At 42.5% G+C, this 22,823-nt stretch overlaps 1 protein-coding gene across 1 annotated transcript in view; it reads left to right on the top strand.

Annotated features, from left to right (window-relative positions):
* The first annotated feature begins 4,064 nt into the window (after nt 1-4,064).
* LOC106609610 (exocyst complex component 4) overlaps nt 4,065-22,823 on the top strand; it is a 343,805-nt gene continuing 325,046 nt past the window's right edge. The window contains exons 1-3 of the mRNA XM_045700059.2: nt 4,065-4,183; nt 11,182-11,371; nt 15,477-15,671. Of these exons, the coding sequence (XP_045556015.2) occupies nt 4,104-4,183; nt 11,182-11,371; nt 15,477-15,671 (465 nt within the window). The 5' untranslated portion in view covers nt 4,065-4,103. The remainder of the gene's footprint in view (nt 4,184-11,181; nt 11,372-15,476; nt 15,672-22,823) is intronic.

The following is a 22,823-nucleotide window of genomic DNA, read 5'->3' as shown; positions in this document are numbered from 1 at the left end:
TGTTAAATCAACACTGAGAGTGTTAAATTTAACACAGTTCCAGTGTCTATACGGGTCCACAATTTTCAGTGTTAAATTAAGTCTTTTTAGTGTAAAGCCTTATTTGCATATTTCCCCGTGTGCCTTGCCTTTCGAGTGAATTGTAGAATTACCACCCAAGACTGAATTTGTACGTGACAGAGACATGGTTGTTGCATTCATTCATTTTCAGTCCTATGGCATTCACCAAGTGAGATCCTAAGTGAATATGTTATCATTGAAATAAAATTCTTAAAGACAATACAATATGCTTTATTTTGAGGGCCTAGTTTTACCCTAATACAGTGGCCTGAAACTCATGGTTTTACAGGCCACATCAGGCCTGCAAGTCACATTTTGCTGGCTTGCAAAGTGATGTGTAATTCCTATTGGAATCCTGCCAGAGTTTGGGATATCCAACAATTTTTATTCACCCGCAACCTGCATTCAGAATGACTGCCAGGGTTTGGAAGACTAAAATATGAGACTACCTAAAGCATCTAAACTGGAACAACCATTTCAATAACGGGTACAATAAGTCCAAGTAACAGATTGGATTAGTTTAGAAAAACACATGTCAATCAATGTACATGCAAAAACATAAATAATGAAACAAACAATTCTAAAAATCAACCCGCTATAGCGCATGCTGGGAAATATTACATTGATGGGCGTGGTTTTGGTTCAACTCAGGTCCACGTTCAGTTGCCAAACATTGTTGAACGTTGCAGATAGAAATGCCATGAATAGAGCTGACGTGATTCCCTATACTACATGTCAAGAGAGGCATGTTTGTTCTACATATTTCTATCTGAAAGTTCCAAAATGTCGCATCCTGCTGAACGTGCCAACGGTTATTAACACCAATACTAGGGTTCTTTATTTACACCAATGAGTGTTAATTGAACACTTAGAGCTAATTTAACTCCTGAATCAACACTACAAATGGCACACTGAAAAATCTACACTACTGTCGGTATCACTCGCCAATTTGCTGTGTGTGTGGATGATTAAACCTAATTAAAAAAATTAACATAACCAAGTTTACATTGAAATGTGACAGAAAGAACAAAAGTCACATTGTCTATTCTACAGTAGGCTATGTAATACGCACACATATGCCGTTACCTTAGAAACAACATTTTACTGCTCTATACAAACAGATACAGATGTAGGATCTTCATTTGAGCCAGTTTGCTACAGCAGGAAAATAATCCTGCAGGAACAGGAAATGTAAATTATTATGTGGTTTATAATTCATGAAAAACAAAAGGAGAGCCGCACACTCTTGGAGTTCAGATGCAATAATTTAATACTAACGTTTTGACAGCCAAGCTGTCTTCATCAGGGTATAGACAGCTTGGCTGTCTATACTCCACTAGCCAGCACCTCGCCTAACCAGATTATAATTAACTGACATTTTTCATTAGGGAAAAATCAAGACAGAAATTTCAAAGTGGAAATTACAAACTTCAGAAGCCTTTTAAATACACTACAAGTTATCCTGCAACAGGGTGATCCTATACCTGTATCACATCTCACACATTGTCTCCATATGTCCTAAAAACAGAAAGCCTGCATGCGCACAATATCTCTCTCTTCCTTTTTCTTTCCCCCTGGCTCTCTCTTTCACTGTAGCCTACCGTGAGGGCTAGACTGTAAATCAAAGGGTGTGCTTCAGTACTTTTACTGTAATTGCATTTAGATTTTCTTCAAGACATTATGCAAGATATCAGAAGTGTTGTTGCTGAAGCAAGCACGATAAGAGTATGCAACACAACAGAAGGGTTCTTGTGGGATATCAGAAGGGTTCTTGCAGAAACAAGCACACCAATGAAAGACATTTGCAATAGAACAGTAGTATAAATGCAACATGCAATGGTTAGTATGTAAGTGGTGTTTTCAGTGGCGACCCGTCATATGAGCCCCACGTGTTTAACAAAAAAAATGTAATAATTGTTGCCTGTTTTGCATGATATTTTGGCATTAATCCATGTCACGTATCAGTTTGCAAACAATGTAAAAAATAAAGCTGCATACAAACATGGTCTCTTTTTTGCTTTCTTGAGAAAGGCAGTTCCAAAATGCAGGCTTCAGCTGAGCTCAGTGCTTTCTGTTTTGGTGGGGCAGCCAGCAGAAAATACAGAGCATAGGAGTTGGTCATGTTCTCTATCTGCGCCGTGATTGGCTCAGTGTTCTGTCACTCATGGGGACACTACGTCACCTCAAAATCTATGGGGAGAGCTCGAAAATTCAAGCCCCTTGGGTGCTGCCATAGAGTTACATTAGAAGTGCCCATCCAAGAAGCCTCAAGGTCATTGGTCACAGATAAAATGATGTCAAATCACGTTATATCTACCGAAGCTTTGATTGGGACTGATCATGTCAACATCATACTTTCAAAATCTTAGCTAGAAAGATAGACAAGCAGTCATCATCATGAATCACATTGACAATGTACTGGCAAATCCTTTTCAATCCTTGTCATATGAAGAGAAATGATAGATAAAATGTATCGGTGATCCTCGGCCATTGGACATAAACATTACACAACAAGTTGGAAATCGCAAACTCAACAATGAGTGATTTGGAAGGAATCAGTGACTAACTGCAAGTGTTGCAAAGCAATAACTAGCCTGCTATTGAGTGGAATGGGTATGTGGTCCAAGTCTGGTTTTAAGGGTCTCTTTTCCAAGCTTAAAATGATTAACATTCAACACCATGGGCCAGAAAAGGTTGAATACATTGGCCATGCTGTCAATCCAGCATCACTTTGGCCACGTTCAAAACAACTGGTAACTCGGAACTGGGAAATCTCAGACTTCACTGATATCAAGACAACTGGGAACTCGGAAAAAAAATCTCAGACTGGGAAAATACGCTTTGAACGATCATCCAATTCAGAATTCCATGTCGGGAACTCGGGCCTCTTTCTAGAGTTCCAAACTGAAGATCACTCACGTCATGATTCAACCTTGTTTTTTCCCGAGTTCCCAGTTGTCTTGAAAGCACCAAAAAATCCAGAGAATGCCATACTTTGATGACAAAATTTGCCCACAAGAAGGACCACTGCACCACCTTCCTATTCAAGTGAGTACAGCAGAACAAGGTGAGTGCAAAAATGTCTTGTATACTGCTGCATAAATGATGTAATATGCCAGGGAGATATGTATACTGTAGCTAAGAAAGTAATACTAAGTGTATGTTGTGTAGTAAGCCCATGTGCCTCACCCTAATAATTTGGTCCCTTTGCCCCTCATAACTGAGCCTACTGTTCTGACTTGGTGGTGCACATGTAGCCTATAGCCTGTTTTAGAGAAATGTAATAATTGAATATTGTAAGAGCTTTCATTGTCTGCTAATATGCCCTGTTTATTTATCCTACAGTTTTGTCTTGGTGTACAGGGAGAACACTGTAAGAAAGGCCCATGTTCTGGATTCTGTCACTGTACATTTCAATTTCAAAAGTGCTAAACAAATTGTTACATTGAGTACATCCGCCCTAGCTCTCTCATTAATGTCTTAATCGAAATTACAGATTGCCTCTTATCTGCTTGTCATCCCCTTATGCCTTAGTTTGTACATCTCAATTGTCATTAGAAACCACATTTGTTTAAGCAAGTCAGCCATATCAGCCCAAAAGAATGTAAAGGCAGTAAATGAGGCTGAATACATTTTTTCGCTGCCAGACAAGGCTCCACTGATAGCCAGGTGTAGCAGTGGTCAGGATTCACTCCATGGTGCTGCAAAGAACGCTCTGCTGTTGGGACAGTTTATGTAGGCCCTAACAGTTTGTCATAGTTATAGTGCAATTAATGTAGTGTTGTAATGTGGCTTTGATGACATGTATCTAACATTTTCGTTTTTTTGTTTGCGCCACCAAGATTTACATGCTAAAATCGCCAATGGGCGTTTTGTAAACACATAGGATTTGTATAAAAAAACTACAAAGAACAACATCAACAAATCTAGACAGATTTTGGACTACAACTCCCAGCTTTCTCAGCCACACTACCGAAATTGAACAATTTTCCTCGTCTCTCATTGGTAGGTTGTCATTCTGTTTGGGTGCAGTAGCTGTAAAAATGGCAACTGATACAGGGAGATACCGGAGTGCAGTTAGCAAAAGCAAAGACCCTTCAGGTTTACTTATCTCCGTTATAAGGTAAACCCACTCAAATTGACGGTTGAATTATCCTGTTGACATAAGACGCCAGTGGGCACTACTGTTTTCATTAACTAGGCCTGTCATTTCAGGCCGTGGACAAGGAGAAACATCCTTCCTGTTGTTAGCTTCCTATCTGTTAGCTAGCTAGTTTTATGTCAAGTGAGTTTTGAGGAAATGTTAGTCAACTACGCAAGCTAATGTTTGTCATCGCGACCTGTTCGCATAATTTAGCAGTGTTTATCATCATTGTGAGTCAAATAACACTCTTATTCAAAAGTCACAAGGAAGGCGTGAGGAAGAAGCCACTTGCTAGCTAGCTGGCTGTCACGCTTTTGACAGCTGCCCTCCCCTGCTCATACAACAAGCTCGCGACTTGGTTCAGACACTGAGTTATGAACAGAGACAAGATAACTTGCCCTTCGCTGACAGGGTGCCATGATCATCATGGGTTGGTCTTGGCTTGAACAGTGTCGTTTATGTCATGACATGTCGTTTACTGTGTGTTTCCACGCCATTGCCGTAATTTAGTAGAGTAGCTCTCTTTACCCCTTTTTTCTCTAGATTAAACGGAGCTGTAGTCTACTGGGTTTGACAGATATCAGTGTGCATGGAGCGAGGGTGCAGCATTTTGCAGCCGGTGGCAACTTGACACTGACTGTTGAGACCCCACATTGATGCACTTTGAGGAAAAATCCCATTCTGCATGCAATTGTTGTCTGCGACAAAGATTCTTCCCTTTCTTATGTACCTTACCTAATGGCCACCCTCTATCCCCAGCTGTGCTCTGGATACCATATGTGAACTGATTGCCCCCCATCTATCTTCAGAGCTCGTGCTGCTAGGTGACCTAAACTGGGACATGCTTAACACCCCAGCCATCCTACAATCTAAGCTTGATGCCCTCAATCTCACACAAATTATCAATGAACCTACCAGGTACAACCCCAATGCCGTAAACACGGGCACCCTCATAGATATCATCCTAACCAACTTGCCCTCTAAATACACCTCTGCTGTTTTCTACCAAGATCTCAGCGATCACTGCCTCATTGCCTGCATCCGTAATGGGTCAGTGGTCAAACGACCTCCACTCATCACTATCAAACGCTCCCTGAAACACTTCAGCGAGCAGGCCTTTCTAATCGACCTGGCCCGGGTATGCTGGAAGGATATTGACCTCATCCCTTCAGTAGAGGATGCCTGGTTATTTTTTTTAAATGCCTTCCTCACCATCTTAAATAAGCATGCCCCATTCAAGAAATTTTTAACCAGGAACAGATATAGCCCTTGGTTCTCTCCAGAGCTGACTGCCCTTAACCAACACAAAAACATCCTGTGGCATTCTGCATTAGCATCGAACAGTCCCCGTGAAGTGCAACATTTTAGGGAAGTTAGAAACCAATATACACAGGCAGTTAGAAAAGCCAAGGCTAGCTTTTTCAAGCAGAAATTTGCTTCCTGCAACACAAACTCAAAAAAGTTCTGGGACATTGTAAAGTCCTTGGAGAATAAGAGCACCTCCTCCCAGCTGCCCACTGCACCGAGGATAGGAAACTGTGTCACCATCGATAAATCCACTATAATTGAGAATTTCAATAAGCATTTTACTACGGCTGGCCATGCTTTCCACCTGGCCACCCCTACCCCGGTCAACAGCACTGCACCCCTCACAGCAACTCGTCCAAGCCTTCCCCATTTCTCCTTCTCCCAAATCCAGTCAGCTGATGTTCTGAAAGAGCTGTAAAATCTGGACACCCACAAATCAGCCGGGCTAGACAATCTGGACACTTTCTTTCTAAAATTATCTGCCGAACTTGTTGCAACCTATATTACTAGCCTGTTCAACCTCTCTTTCGTGTTGTATGAGATTCCCAAAGATTGGAAAGCAGCTGCGGTCATCCCCCTCTTCAAAGGGGGGATACTCTAGACCCAAAGTGCTACAGACCTATATCTATCCTACCCTGCCTTTGTAAGGTCTTCGAAAGCCAAGTTAACAAACAGATCACCAACCATTTCAAATCCCACCGTACCTTCTCCGCTATGCAATCTGGTTTCAGAGCTGGTCATGGGTGCACCTCAGCCACGCTCAAGGTCCTAAACGATATCTTAACCTCTCTGGGAAATGTGGGAGCGTCCCACACTATTCAACAGCCAGTGAAATAGCAGGGCGCCAAATTCAAAACAACAAAAATCTCATAATTCAAATTTCTCAAACATACAACTATTTTACACCATTTTAAAGATGAGCTTCTCGTTAATCCAACCACATCGTCCGATTTCAAAAAGGCTCTACGGCGAAGCATAGCATTAGATTATGTTAGGACAGCGTCGAGACAAGAAAAACCACACAGCCATTTTCCAAGCAAGGAGAGGCGTCACAAAAACCAGAAATGCAGCCAAAATGAATCACTAACCATTGATGATCTTCATCAGATGGCACTCATAGGACTTCATGTTACACAATACATGTATGTTTTGCTCGATAAAGTTCATATTTATATCGAAAAACCCCATTTTACATTGGCGGGTAATGTTCAGAAATGTTTTGCCTCCCAAAACTTCCGGTGAATGAGCACATCAATTTACAGAAATACTCAACATAAACGTTGATAAAATATTAAACTGTTATTCAAAGATTTATAGATACACCTCAATGCAACTGCTGTGTCAGATTTAAAAAAAACTTTACAGCGAAAGCACACTGCAATAATCTGAGTACAGCTCTCATAGACGAAACCAAACCCGCCATTTTGTGGAGTCAACAAAACTCAGAAATAACATTCTAAATATTCACTTACCTTTGATGATCTTCGTCGGAATGCACTCCCAGGAATCCCAGTTCCCCAATAAATGTTAATTTGTTTTGATAAAGTCCATATATATGTCCAAATACCTCCTTTTTGTTCGCGCGTTCGGTAGAGTACTCCAAATGCACTGTGCTCGCACAGTTAGTTCAGACGAAAAGTCAAAAAAGTTATATTCAAGACGATGTATAGAATGTCAAACGATGTATAGAATCAATCTTTAGGATGTTTTTATCATAAATCTTCCATAATATTCCAACCGGACGATTCCTTTGTCTTCAAAAAAGAAAAGGAACTCAGCTAACTGTCACGGGAGTGCGTGCCACTGAGCTCATGTCATTCTCTCGGTCAACAACTTCCAGGAGCTGTTATTCTCTCCCTATTCACAGTAGAAGCATGAAACAATGTTCTAAAGACTGTTGACATCTAGTGGAAGCCTTAGGAAGTGCAAAATGAACCCTAAGTCACTGTATACTGGATAGGGAATCACTTGAAAAACTCCAAACCTCAGATTTCAACACTTCCTGGTTGGATTTTTCTCAGGTTTTTGCCTGCCATATGAGTTCTGTTATACTCACAGACATCATTCAAACAGTTTTAGAAACTTCAGAGTGTTTTCTATCCAAATCTACTAATATGCATATTCTACCTTCTGGGCCCGAGTAGCAGGCAGTTTAATTTTGGCACGTCATTCATCTAAATTTCCGAATACTGCCCCGTCACTAAAACGTTAACCGCCATCGATAAGAAACAGTACTGCGCAGCCGTATTCATTGACCTGGCCAAGGCTTTCGACTCTGTCAATCACCACATCCTCATCGGTAGATTCAACAGCCTTGGTTTCTCAAATGATTGCCTCGACTGGTTCACCAACTACTTCTCTGACAGAGTTCAGTGTGTCAAATCTGAGGGCCTGTTGTCCGGGCCTCTGGCAGTCTCTATGGGGGTGCCACAGGGTTCAATTCTTGGCCCGACTCTATTCTCTGTATATATCAATGATGTCGCTCTTGCTGCTGGTGAGTCTCTGATCCACCTCTACGCAGACGACATCATTCTGTATACTTCTGGCCCTTCTTTGGACACTGTGTTAACAAATCTCCAGACGAGCTTCAATGCCATAACTCTCCTTCCGTGGCCTCCAACTGCTCTTAAATACAAGTAAAACTAAATGCATGCTCTTCAACCGATCGAATATGTGTACAACTACAAATACCTAGGTGTCTGGTTAGACTGTACACTCTCCTTCCAGACTCACATAAAACATCTCCAATCCAAAGTTAAATCTAGAATTGGCTTCCTATTTCGCAACAAAGCATCCTTCACTCATGCCGCCAAACATACCCTCGTAAAACTGACCATCTTACCGATCCTCGACTTTGGCGATGTCATTTACAAAATAGCCTCCAACACCCTACTCAACAAATTTGATGCAGTCTATCACAGTGCCATTCGTTTTGTCACCAAAGCCCCATATACTACCCACCACTGCGACCCGTACGCTCTCGTTGGCTGGCCCTCGCTTCATACTCGTCGCCAAACCCACTGGCTCCAGGTCATCTACAAGACCCTGCTAGGTAAAGTCCCGCCTTATCTCTGCTCGCTGGTCACCATAGCTGCACCCACCCGTAGCATGCGTTCCAGCAGGTATATCTCACTTGTCACCCCCAAAGCCAATTCCTTCTTCGGCCGCCTCTCCTTCCAGTTCTCTGCTGCCAATGACTGGAACGAACTACAAAAATCTCTGAAACTGGAAACACTTATCTCCCTCACTAGCTTTAAGCACCAGCTGTCAGAGCAGCTCACAGATCACTGCACCTGTACATAGCCCATCTATAAATAGCCCAAACAACTACCCCTTCCCCTACTGTATTTATTTATTTATTTTGCTCCTTTGCACCCCAGTATTTCTACTTTGCACACTCATCTACTGTCAAATCTACCATTCCAGTGTTTTAATTGCTATATTGTATTTACTTCGCCACCATGGCCTATTTATTGCCTTTACCTCCCTTATCTCACCTCATTTGCTCACATTGTATATAGACTTATTTTTCTACTGTATTAGTGACTGTATGTTTGTTTTACTCCATGTGTAACTCTGTGTTGTTGTATGTTGTCGAACTGCTTTGCTTTGTCTTGGCCCGGTCGCAGTTGTAAATGAGAACTTGTTCTCAACTTGCCTACCTGGTTAAATAAAGGTGAAATAAAATGTAAAAAAAAAATGGCTACTGCTTGGCTAATACGCCAACCTGTTACCATGGTTACCCCATGCCACTTTCGGATTCTAAATGGGACTAGGCTACTGTAAGTCTAGTGTTTGAATTAGTCATGGGTGATGATGCATGTCAGAGCTAAGGATTCAGGTTTGATAAGTTTAGGTGAGGTTATATGAAGTATGTTAACGAGTTTGGTTGGAAATGACGGCATGGTAAATAATTAGTTATATTTCATTAACAGAGAATGGACGAGATCACTTGCTTTGTGTTTCAGCTCTGACTTGTGTCAAGTAGGCATCTCAAGCCACAAGGGGGATGCCGCTGAGAATCCTCTCCCCCTTCCAGCTTTCAGCTGTGTGTGAAGAGCGAGGAGGCTTTAATGAGCTCTTGAGGGAGACTTTTACCTCTCCCCTTATTTTATGTGTGGTTTGGAGTTTGATGAAATACAGGGCTAAAACAAGTGTTGTCAAGTCTATTACTCAACATTGTCCCATCCCCTGGGTCTATGACATACAAGACTGGCATGGTTTTCAGGATATTAAACCTGGCACTTTTATGTTAAGCCAATTTTGTTTGATTATTCTTTACTGTAGGACAGGGCTATTCAACTGGTCGCCCATCAGCCAGATCCGGCCCGTTTATTATTTAAGACGGGCCCTTTCATCAATTCCTTAACATTAATCAAATATCTGCAACAAAATCTCTGCCAAAATCCAACATTCAGAGCCAAAATGACAAACACCATTGTGGTTGTCTAGTGTGGTTTCTAGAGCCTGTTGATTTTTATGACATTTTTTTCTTCATATGAATTTGACTCCAGCGTTTGAATGGTTTAAGCTACAAAATATTATGAACCCATTCCTGAAAGCTACGACTCTCAGGAACACGTACGCTACGACTCTCAGGAACACAAACATCTTTCCCTTTCTGATGCTCACAATGACTCGTTACAAGGCTGTGTGACAAAAAAAACACCTAATGACTGAGGGAAATTAATTCAAAGCATATTTCCTACAGACTGGAATTTGGCATTACCTGATTTGACATATCTTTGTGTTGCTTAGTTTTCACATTCTAAAATACCCGAGTTAATTTTAAGAACCTTTTAATAGGTGAGCGAGTGTTGTGCCTTTTTCCTTTTCAATAATTATAATTTTTTTGGGTTACCTTGATTCACATTGGTTGAGCACCCTCCACTTCTTTTGTAATTACTTTTAGCAATATTTAATTTGAAGAAAAGTGCTTTATTGGTGTGTGTGCATTGCTTTTTTTATACAATTCTTCTGAAGAATAATCGCATGTGGAAATTGTCCGGCACCCCTGTAATGAACAGTTCTTTACACCTGGCCCCTGTGAGAATATAGTTGAATAGCCTGCAGTAGAGTAATGACTGACTTTTGGAAGATCGCAACATAATGTGAAAGGGATGCATATGTTTACTAGAGGTGCCTGGGTAAAATATGTTTCAAGTATTTGAAGTGCACACTTCAAATCAAGCTCAGCCCAATTAGGCCCCTAACTGGAAATATTTGACATAGCCAATGTAATAATAGTAATTTGGTGGGTGCTTATATTTGTCCTATTTCACACATGTACAATTGTGTATTAATACTCATCTGCGAATTGGAAATGTTTTTTTGGGTTGTATAGACGTCCTCAGAGAGTGGGGTCACGGCCGTGGTCTGTCATTATCAACGGTGACCCTGGAGCAATGAAGGTTAAGTGCCTTGCTCAAGGGCACATCAACATATTTTTCATCTTGTCAGCTCAGGAATTCGAACTAGTGACCTCTCGCTTATTGGCCCAGCACTCTAACCACTAGGCTACTTGCTGCCTGTATTTTACCCAGATCTAGTGACTAGACAAAATGATTAACTAGAAGTTAGGCCTACACAAGATTACGAAAAGGACCACAAGGTGACACCTTGACAGACAACTGATGAGCCTTGGCCTGCTTCCCCCTGTGTCTGTGTAGGACCCTGTCCAGCAGCGATGACAAGCAGGACAGAGAGACGGAGAAGGGCCGCCTGGAGGAGGCGTTTGAGAAGTGTGACCGGGACCTTGATGAGCAGATCGTCCAACACTACGCTGAGCTGACCACCGCCATCCGGACCTACCAGAGCATCACAGAGAGAATCACCAGCTCCCGTAACAAGATCAAAGGGGTGAGAGGGAACACACACACAATGTTTCAAATCAAATTTAATTTGTCACCTGATGTGCCAAATACATCAAGTGTAGACTTTACTGTGAAATGCTTACTTATGTGCCCTTTCCCACAGTGCAGAGTTAAAAAGTAAAAACATTTGCAACAAACCATTCAGAACATGTGCATGGCCTGTGAATAACAGTGTGAATGCAGAGTGATGGTCCCAGGGAGTTGTACATCAAGGACATAAGCAGCAGGCAGTGTGAGGGCCTGGCTGATTTCTCTAGAGTTCCTGTGTGTGTGTGTGTGTGTGTGTGGCTCTGACACCTGCGTCACTGTTAGAGCCTCTGGGATAGCCCGCCAGTGTTCACCAACAGCGTGATGTCATTCCCATCTCTCCAGGCTGTGTGTCTGTGTGTCTGGATGTACAGTTGAAGTCGGAAGTTTTTATATTTTTATTTTACCTTTATTTAACCAGGTAAGCTAGTTGAGAACAAGTTCTCATTTACAACTGCGACCTGGCCAAGATAAAGCAAAGCAGTGCGACACAAACAACAACACACAGTTACAATAACACAATACAAAAAATGAGAGTCTATATACGGTGTGTGCAAATGGCGTGAGGAGGTAAGGCAATCAACAGGCCATAGTAGCGAAGTAATTACAGTTTAGCAAATTAACACTGGAGTGATAGATGAGCAGATGATGATGTGCAAGTAGAAATGCTGGTGTGCAAAAGAGCAGAAAATTCAATAAAAACAATATGGGGATGAGGTAGGTAGAGTGGGTGGGCTATTTACAGATGGGCTATGTACAGGTGCAGCGATCGGTAAGCTGCTCAGATAGCTGATGTTTAAAGTTAGTGACAGAAATATAAGTCTCCAGCTTCAGTGATTTTTGCAATTCATTCCAGTCATTGGCAGCAGAGAACTGGAAGGAAAGGCGGCTAAAGCAGGTGTTGGCTTTGGGGATGACCAGTGAGATATAGCTGCTGGAGCGCGTGCTACGGGTGGGTTCTGTTATCGTGACCATTGAGCTGAGAGGCGGAGATTTACCTAGCAAAGACGTATAGATGACCTAAGCCAGTGGGTCTGGCGATGAATATGTAGCGAGGGCCAGCCGACTAGAGCATACCCATAGTGGTGGGTGGTATATGGTGTTTTGGTGACAAAACGGATGGCACTCTGATAGACTGCATCCAGTTTGCTGAGTAGAGTATTGGAAGCTATTTTGTAAATGACATCGCCGAAGTCGAGGATCGGTAGGATGGTCAGTTTTACGAGGGTATGTTTGGCAGCATGAGTGAAGGAGGCTTTGTTGCGAAATAGGAAGCCAATTCTAGATTTAATTTTGGATTGGAGATGTTTAATATGAGTCTGGAAGGAGAGTTTGCAGTCTAGCCAGACACCAAGGTATTTGTAGTTGTCCACATATTCTAAGTCCGAACCGTCCAGCAGTGATGCTAGTCGGGCGGATGCGGGCAGCGAACGATTGAAAAGCATGCATTCTTGATTTTACCAGTGTTTAAGAGGTCACGGAAGGAGTGTTGTATGGCATTGAAGCTCGTTTGGAGGTTAGTTAACACAGTGTCCAAAGAAGGGCCAGATGTATACAGAATGGTGTCATCTGCGTGATGGTGGATCAGGGAATTACCCGCAGCAAGAGCGGCATCGTTGATATATACAGAGAAAAGAGTCGGCCCGAGAATTGAACCCTGTGGTACCCCCATAGAGACTGTCAGGGGTCCGGACAACAGGCCCTCCGATTTGACACACTGAACTCTGTCTGAGAAGTAGTTGGTGAACCAGGCGAGGCAGTCATTTGAGAAACCAAGGCTGTTGAGTCTGCCGATAAGGATGTGGTGATTGACAGAGTTGAAAGCCTTGTCCAGGTTGATGAAGACGGCTGCACAGTACTGTCTTTTATTGATGGCGATAATGATATCGTTTAGTACCTTGTGCGTGGCTAAGGTGCACCCGAGTTTACATACACTTTGGTTGGAGTCATTAAAACTCGTTTTTCAACCACTCCACAAATTTCTTGTTAACAAAATATAATTTTGGCAAGTCGGTTAGGAAATCTACTTTGTGCATGACACAAGTCATTTTTCCAGCAATTGTTTACAGACATTCCACTGGGTCAGAAGTTTACATACACTAAGTTGACTGTGCCTTTGAACAGCTTGGAAAATTCCAGAAAATTATGCCATGGCTTTAGAATCTTTCGATAGGCTAATTGACATCATTTGAGTCAATTGGAGGTGTACCTGTGAATATATTTCAAGGCCCACCTTCAAACTCAGTGCCTCTTTGCTTGACATCATGGGAAAATCAAAAGAAATTAGCTAAGACCTCAGAAAATAAATTGTAGACTTCCTCAAGTCTGGTTCATCCTTGGGAGCAATTTCCAAATGCCTGAAGGTACTACGGTCATCTGTACAAACAATAGTATTCAAGTATAAACACCATGGGATCACGCAGCTGTCATACTGCTCAGGAAGGAGATGCGTTCTGTCTCCTAGAGATGAACATACTTTGTGGCGAAAAGTGCAAATCAATCCCAGAACAACAGCAAAGGACCTAGTGAAGATGCTGTTGGAAACAGGTACAAAAGTATCTATATCCACAGTAAAACAAGTCCTATATCGACATAACCTGAAAGGCCGCTCAGCAAGGTAGAAGCCACTGTCCAAAACCGCCATAAAAAAGCCAGACTACGGTTTGCAACTGCACATGTGGACAAAGATTGTACTTTTTGGAGAAATGTCCTCTGGTCTGATGAAACAAAAATAGAACTGTTTGGCCATAATGACCATTGTTATGTTTGGAGGAAAAAGGGGGAGGCTTGCGAGCCGAAGGACACCATCCCAACCGGGAAGCACGGGGGTGGCAGCATCATGTTGTGGGGGTGCTTTGCTGCAGGAGGGACTGGTGCACTTCACAAAATAGATGGCACCATGAGGGTGGAAAATTGTGGCTATATTGAGGCAACTTCTCAAGACCTCAGTCAGGAAGTTAAAGCTTGGTCGCAAATGGGTTTTCCAAATGGTCAATGACCCCAAGCATACTTCCAAAGTTGTGGCAAAATGGCTTTAGGACAAAAAAGTCAAGGTATTGGAGTGGCTGTCACGAAGCCCTGACCTCAATCATATAGAACATTTGTGGGCAGAACTGAAAAAGCCTGACTCAGTTACACCAGCTCTGTCAGGAGGAATGGGCCAAAATTCACCCAACTTATTGTGGGAAGCTTGTGGAAGGCTACCCAAAACGGTAGACCCAAGTTAAACAATTTCAAGGCAATGCTACCAAACACTAATTCAGTGTATGTAAACTTCTAAACCACTGGGAATGTGATGAAATAAATAAAAGCTGAAATAAATCATTTTCTCTACTATTATTCTGACATTTCACATTCTTAAAATAAAGTGGTGATCTTAACTGAACTAAGACATGGAATTTTTACTAGGATTAAATGTCATGAATTGTGAAACTGAGTTTAAATGTATTTGGCTAAGCTGTATGTAAACTTCTGACTTTAACTGTATGTGACACTGTTACTAAGAGAACCTTGAAAGGTTTCCTAAGACTTGTGTGTGATGGTGCTTTTGTGCCACATTAAGTGCCCATTGATTCAGGCAGGATACTGAGCTTTGAAATTGAAAGGAGAGTGTTCATGTGTCCCTGAAACTATTCAGAACGTTCCAGATAGAAATGTAATGAATAGAGTTGACATAACTCCCTGTTCTACCTGACAAATACATTTCTATCTGATCATTCTAAACGCTTGACCCTCTTGTCTCTGAATGGACCCATGGGTCATATTCATTAGGGCACACAACAGAAAACATTTAAAAACGCTTTGCAGCAGAGATAAAAAAGTGTTTCTTATTGATTAGTAGTCCCTCCCTGTTTCCGTCAACTTTCTTTAGTTTGGTGCCTAATGAACACAACCCTGGTGCCTCACCTGTCTGACCCTGGGGGTGGGATTGATTCATTAGCACACACAGAACACTATTTTATATCAGTCCAAGTACTCTGTCCCTGTTTCAGTCCATTTTTTTCCCTTTATCGCCTGATGAACACCCTGGTGTCTGACCTGTGTGATGTCCCATTGTATCCCAGGTGAAGGAGAACCTGCTGTCCTGTAAGATGCTGCTCCACTGCAAGAGGGATGAACTGAGGAAGCTGTGGATCGAAGGCATCGAGCATAAACACGTCCTCAACCTGCTGGACGAGATCGAGAGTATCAAGCAGGTCCCACAGAGACTGGAGGCCTGCATGGCCAGCAAGCACTACCTGCACGCCACCGACATGCTGGTAAGAGTGAGTGGGTGTGTATGCATGTGGAGGTGGGGTGGTAGGTGAGGATGTGGTAAGGTTTGTATGAAAAGTGTGTTAAGTTTGATGTTTGGGGCCATGGTGGGGCGTGTGTGCGAGAGAATGGGATTCGTATGATTAACACCGGGATATGGCAATCCAGACATCCAGCTAGATTTTGAATTCTTGACGTTGACCTGACACTTGACTATCATATTACATGATTGCTGTCCTCCTTGGCTACAGAAATGGACTGGCATTTCAGCTAATTGGCTGGACTGTCAGTTTTCTTCCATTTGGTGCCTTATGAACACGACCCAATTGTACATCTCCCTTCCAGCCGGTCAGCTTCGTGAAAGCGGCCCATGGGCCACCACAGGTGTGTGGGTTGAGTTTGATGTGTGTTTTGTGGCGCGTTCTGCGGGGGCCAAAGCACTAAATGGCTGGTATAACTCTGTGGTCTCTCCTTTCCCTTCTTCCTCCGTTCACTCCTACACTCTTCTTCCAAACTCAGGTAATTAGGGCCTAGTCAGTTCATCTCTGCTCCAGAACGGGCAGATTTGAGAGGGAGGACGAGGGATGTCTGGCCCCCTGAGGCCCCTGAAGACCTTCTGTCTCTTTGTCTCCCACTCGCAGTCCTTTGTGGGGGCCGCAAACCTAAAGCACTTTTTACATAGTGTGGTGAAGTTGATGGAAGCTGGTGACACTATTTAGGAAAATCACTCCCATCTGAGCTAAATATATTAACTGTTATGTATGTAGTGGTTCTTCCTTTAAACGTTCTGATCTTTATGCCATGACCGTTTGTGGTAGATGGTGGCGGATTGTGGTAAATTGCGTCATTCTGTCATTGCACCACACTATCACATGGACGTCGGGCCCTCATACCACCCTCATGGAGTCTGTTTCTGACCGTTTGAGCAGACACATGCACATTTGTGGCCTGCTGGAGGTCATTTTGCAGGGCTCTGGCAGTGCTCCTCCTGCTCCTCCTTGCACAAAGGCGGAGGTAGCAGTCCTGTTGCTGGGTTGTTGCCCTCCTACGGCCTCCTCCACGTCTCCTGATGTACTGGCCTGTCTCCTGGTAGCGCCTCCATGCCCTGGACACTACGCTGACAGACACAGCAAACCTTCTTGCCACAGCTCGCATTGATGTGCCATCCTGGATGAGCTGCACTACCTGAGCCACTTGTGTGTGTTGTAGACTCCGTCTCATGCTACCACTAGAGTGAAAGCACCGCCAGCATTCAAAAGTGACCAAAACATCAGCCAGGAAGCATAGGAACTGAGAAGTGGTCTGTGGTTACCACCTGCAGAACCACTCCTTTATTGGGGTTGTCTTGCTAATTGCCTATAATTTCCACCTGTTGTCTATTCCATTTGCACAACAGCATGTGAAATTGATTGTCAATCAGTGTTGCTTCCTAAGTGGACAGTTTGATTTCACAGAAGTGTGATTGACTTGGAGTTACATTGTGTTGTTTAAGTGTTCCCTTTATTTTTTTGAGCAGTATATAATTCAAAATAACAAATGGTCTTTTACCACAGTGTGAAAGAGTGACAGCCCCTCTATTGAATGTGAGTTCGTGAAACATGGAGTCCTTCTTTGCTAATGTGAAGAAGAAACTGAATGAAAGAGAGTCCAGCGAGGATAGGGAGTTGCCCACATTTTCAAGACCTGAGCGACTTCATTTATTTATGAAATATACTTGTTTATTTAGGCAATTTAATATATTAGTTTAGGCTTGGCCTATTTAGTAGGATTTCTTCAAATTGCTGTGCAGGAAAAGGATGTCATCCACCGTGCCTGGTCGCAGGCTAACGGTTAGCTTCTCTCTGAAACCACACATCCATCTGAAGGTGATGCTTTATCCACCGTGCCTGGTCGCAGGCTAACGGTTAGCTTCTCTCTGAAACCACACATCCATCTGAAGGTGATGCTTTATCCACCGTGCCTGGTCGCAGGCTAACAGCTAGCTTCTCTCTGAAACCACACATCCATCTGAAGGTGATGCTTTATCCACCGTGCCTGGTCGCAGGCTAACGGTTAGCTTCTCTCTGAAACCACACATCCATCTGAAGGTGATGCTTTATCCACCGTGCCTGGTCGCAGGCTAACGGCTAGCTTCTCTCTGAAACCACACATCCATCTGAAGGTGATGCTTTATCCACCGTGCCTGGTCGCAGGCTAACGGTTAGCTTCTCTCTGAAACCACACATCCATCTGAAGGTGATGCTTTATCCACCGTGCCTGGTCGCAGGCTAACGGTTAGCTTCTCTCTGAAACCACACATCCATCTGAAGGTGACGCTTTATCCACCGTGCCTGGTCGCAGGCTAACAGCTAGCTTCTCTCTGAAACCACACATCCATCTGAAGGTGACGCTTTATCCACTGTGCCTGGTCGCAGGCTAACGGTTAGCTTCTCTCTGAAACCACACATCCATCTGAAGGTGATGCTTTATCCACCGTGCCTGGTCGCAGGCTAACGGCTAGCTTCTCTCTGAAACCACACATCCATCTGAAGGTGATGCTTTATCCACCGTGCCTGGTCGCAGGCTAACAGCTAGCTTCTCTCTGAAACCACACATCCATCTGAAGGTGATGCTTTATCCACCGTGCCTGGTCGCAGGCTAACAGCTAGCTTCTCTCTGAAACCACACATCCATCTGAAGGTGATGCTTTATCTACCGTGCCTGGTCGCAGGCTAACGGCTAGCTTCTCTCTGAAACCACACATCCATCTGAAGGTGACGCTTTATCCTTTGGAACCACACAATTACCAGGTGGACAGTAGGCCTCTTGAAGCGATAGAGGATAGAGCTGATTTTATTTTGCCTGATGCAGGACTGCGATAGCAGAGAGACTGACTGAAACATTCACACCTCCATTAAAATACAAAAGCATAGTCTAATAGCTCAGCTAGTTGTGAAAAATACCCCAATTTGTGCCATAGTTTTAATTACTGATAGTTGCTGCAGTCATTCAGAGTTGAGTCCTATTGTAAAGTGTAGCCTAATGGCCAAAAAGGGGCAAACTTGCAATGTATTCGATGTTTAAGTAATATAAAGTTTAATTTCTAACTCCTAACTCCATATCTAACTCCATATCAAAGAATATGAAATAATGTGTCTTAAACCCTGCATTATAATATAACTTATTTTGAACGAAAGCCAGGAATGAGTGAGTCACTCAGCCCAATGCTGTTCGTGCTTCTGTTTCCTAATTTGAGTGTTTATTTAATATCCTACGGAGTCTGTCATCACCAAACCTCATGCAACCACAAAATGCTGTGGGAGTGACAAAATGTATTACAATTGAATTTAAATGAACTGAATGATGAGGATGAAGAACAAGAGAGTGATTGTATTTAAAGCAGTAGTGTAAGAATTGCGTGATTGTATTTAAAGCAATAGTGTAAGAATTGCTCTTCCTCTGTCTCGTGCGTACACAAAAAAAAGACCCCATTTTGTTTCTAGTTTGTCAGAAGAAGACCATGTAACACGCATATAGACACATATACATTATTTGTTCATCAACATCTTTATGCTTTCGTTAATAAAATAATGATAAAGACTCTTTCAAAATACAGATGTTTATTTCAACTACATCTCTGCTACATTTTAGTTGCACTTCCCCCCAGCTCCACAACCATGGGTAAAACCTTGCTGAGAAGATCAATGTGTTGTTGTATCGTCAGTTTCTTAACAAAAAAAAGGTTTAACATATTTTGAATGAATTCCTGAATTCAATTGCTTTAGCTGACATTTTGCAGTTTATTTACTGTTTAATTGTTCAAGTCTCTTTTTTTGCTTGGAATAGAAACACACTTCTCTGTGCTGGAGATATTTTTAAGAATACAAAAGAAGCCAGCCACCCTTGATGGGCTATCAGCAGGACAATAGACTCTTGCCGAGTTTAGAGACTTTAAATGTTTGCGAGGCATGTCACTACTCTCATCTCTTTGCATAGCCCACCAAATGCACAGTTTTTTAACCAAATTGATTCATATTATGGTGTTTCTATTCCAAGAAAAATGTAAATGCATTTTACAGTAGCCCATCTAGGCCTTAGGGTTTCCGTTAGGAAAATATGGTGCTGTACAACGTGACCAGTCGGGAGTAGGCCTAGGCTACTAAGTGATTGCGAGTTAAGAGCAAAATAATCCTAACATTTCCACACCCTAATTGTATGCTGACCAATATCCAAACGGAGATTCAGTGAAAATAAAAAATCTGATTTGATTTATCAAGATCAGTCCCCATGCTTGTCTCAAAGCAGCGCAAAACGGTGCTGAAATAGTTGACCTACTGCTTCAAATCCTATTATAACAATTGGATGACTTTGGGTGTTTGTCAGCAACAATTTGTTGCCTTCATTAGCCTACTTTATTCTAATATTTATGTCATTCAGTGATATTTATTCTCATAGTAATTCGTTATGGGTCAATCCAGAAGTGGTTAACCTCTACGGGATCGGTCCCCCCCCCCCCACAGGACGGTTGAGCTAACGTAGGCTGTGATTCGCATGAGGTTGTAAGTAACAAAAAAATAATCCCAGGACACAGACATGGGCAGAAAGCTTAAATTCTTGTTAATCTAACTGCACTGTCCAATTTACAGTAGCTATTACAGTGAAAGAATACCATGCTATTGTTTGAGGAGAGTGCACCATTATGAACTTGAAAATGTATTAATAAACCAATTATGCACATTTGAGCAGTCTTGATACAGTTTGAATAGATATGCAATGGTTCATTGGATGAGTCTAAAACTTTGCACATACACTGCTGCCACCTAGTGGCCAAAATCAAAATTGCGCTTTGGCTGGAATAATACATTATGGCCTTTCTCTTGCATTTCAAAGATGATGGTACCCCCCCCCCCCCCCCCAGATCTAATGTATTCTCCTACATTAATTTCACATTTTCACAAACTTCAAAGTGTTTCCTTTGAAATGGTATCAAGAATATGCATATCCTTGCTTCAGGTCCTGAGCTACAGGCAGTTCGATTTGGGTATGTGATTTTAGGCGAAAAAAAAACAATTGATTGGATCCTAATTAAGCTACATTTCTAAAAGTATAAACTGCACAACAAATACTATAATAATTAAAAAGCAAATTATGATCAATCCCATATATTCTGTTCTAACAAAAAATGTTTTAAGTCTCTAGTACAGCCAATATTAAAAACAGTCAAATGCATAGGGGCAGCACGTAGCCTAGTGGTTAGAGCATTGGGCCAGTAACCGGAAGAAGCTGACAAGGTAAAAATCTTTCATTGTGCCCCTGAGCAAAGCAGTTAACCCACTGTTCCCCGGGTGCCAAAGACGTAGTTTAGATTATGGCAGCCTCCCGCACCTTTCTGATTCTGAGGGGTTGGGTTAAATGCAGAAGACACATTTCAGTTGAATACATTCAATTGGACAACTGACTAGGTATCCCCCTTTCCCATTTGTGAATTCACTCACATTAGCCGACATGTTGCGGTTTATTCATTGTTTCATTATTCAAGGCACCCTTTATTTCATTTTATATCTAAAATGCTTGACTGTATTTAAAGACATGGACGACTTGAATGATTGATTGATATACTGTATCCTTTATGCCAAAAAGCAAGTTAGGCTAAACCAGCTACAGTAAACAGGACTATTAGGCCTACAGCTCCATGTCATTTCAATAACTTACCTTCTCAAAGATGCCCTCTGGTGGTCAAACTAGCGTCATTGGCAACAAAATAATATGATGTCATGCACTCTCATGTGCCATACAAACGCAGCACACTGCAAGCGGTGCTGCAGTAGGACGCAACTTTTAAAGGAAGAACCACTGTAGTGGTAGGCTTGGCGGTATACTCGGGTATTTGGAAAAAGCCACAGGTGGTTTTTCAATACCGTCAAAACAAGTTTAAAAAAAAAAAGTGTATTATTTTACATTATGAAGATTACCGTAGTTCCCCAGAACAGTTGAGCCAGTCTCTTGTTTGTAACAGCACAACAGGAGAAAACAGGAGCTGGTCAGTATATAACAGGAGAAAACAGGACCGGTCAGTATATAACAGGAGAAAACAGGAGCCGGTCAGTATATAACAGGAGAAAACAGGAGCCGGTCAGTATATAACAGGAGAAAACAGGAGCCGGTCAGTATATAACAGGAGAAAACAGGAGCCGGTCAGTATATAACAGGAGAAAACAGGAGCCGGTCAGTATATAACAGGAGCTGGTCAGTATATAACAGGAGAAAACAGGAGCCGGTCAGTATATAACAGGAGAAAACAGGAGCTGGTCACGGTCAGTATATAACAGGAGAAAACAGGAGCCGGTCAGTATATAACAGGAGCTGGTCAGTATATAACAGGAGAAAACAGGAGCCGGTCAGTATATAACAGGAGAAAACAGGAGCTGGTCAGTATATAACAGGAGAAAACAGGAGCCGGTCAGTATATAACAGGAGAAAACAGGAGCTGGTCAGTATATAACAGGAGAAAACAGGAGCCGGTCAGTATATAACAGGCGGCAGAAAACAGGAGCCGGTCAGTATATAACAGGAGAAAACAGGAGCCGGTCAGTATATAACAGGAGAAAACAGGAGCCGGTCAGTATATAACAGGAGCTGGTCAGTATATAACAGGAGAAAACAGGAGCCGGTCAGTATATAACAGGAGCCGGTCAGTATATAACAGGAGCCGGTCAGTATATAACAGGAGCCGGTCAGTATATAACAGGAGAAAACAGGAGCCGGTCAGTATATAACAGGAGAAAACAGGAGCCGGTCAGTATATAACAGGAGCCGGTCAGTATATAACAGGAGCCGGTCAGTATATAACAGGAGCCGGTCAGTATATAACAGGAGCCGGTCAGTATATAACAGGAGAAAACAGGAGCTGGTCAGTATATAACAGGAGCTGGACAGTATATAACAGGAGAAAACAGGAGCCGGTCAGTATATAACAGGAGAAAACAGGAGCTGGTCAGTATATAACAGGAGCCGGTCAGTATATAACAGGAGAAAACAGGAGCTGGTCAGTATATAACAGGAGAAAACAGGAGCCGGTCAGTATATAACAGGAGCCGGTCAGTATATAACAGGAGCCGGTCAGTATATAACAGGAGCCGGTCAGTATATAACAGGAGCCGGTCAGTATATAACAGGAG

Source organism: Salmo salar, chromosome 17, assembly GCF_965601325.2.
Source record: "Salmo salar chromosome 17, fSalSal1, whole genome shotgun sequence".
NCBI lineage: Eukaryota > Metazoa > Chordata > Actinopteri > Salmoniformes > Salmonidae > Salmo > Salmo salar.
Note: the sequence above shows the minus strand (reverse complement) of the source record. Positions and strands in the feature narration are given on the sequence as shown.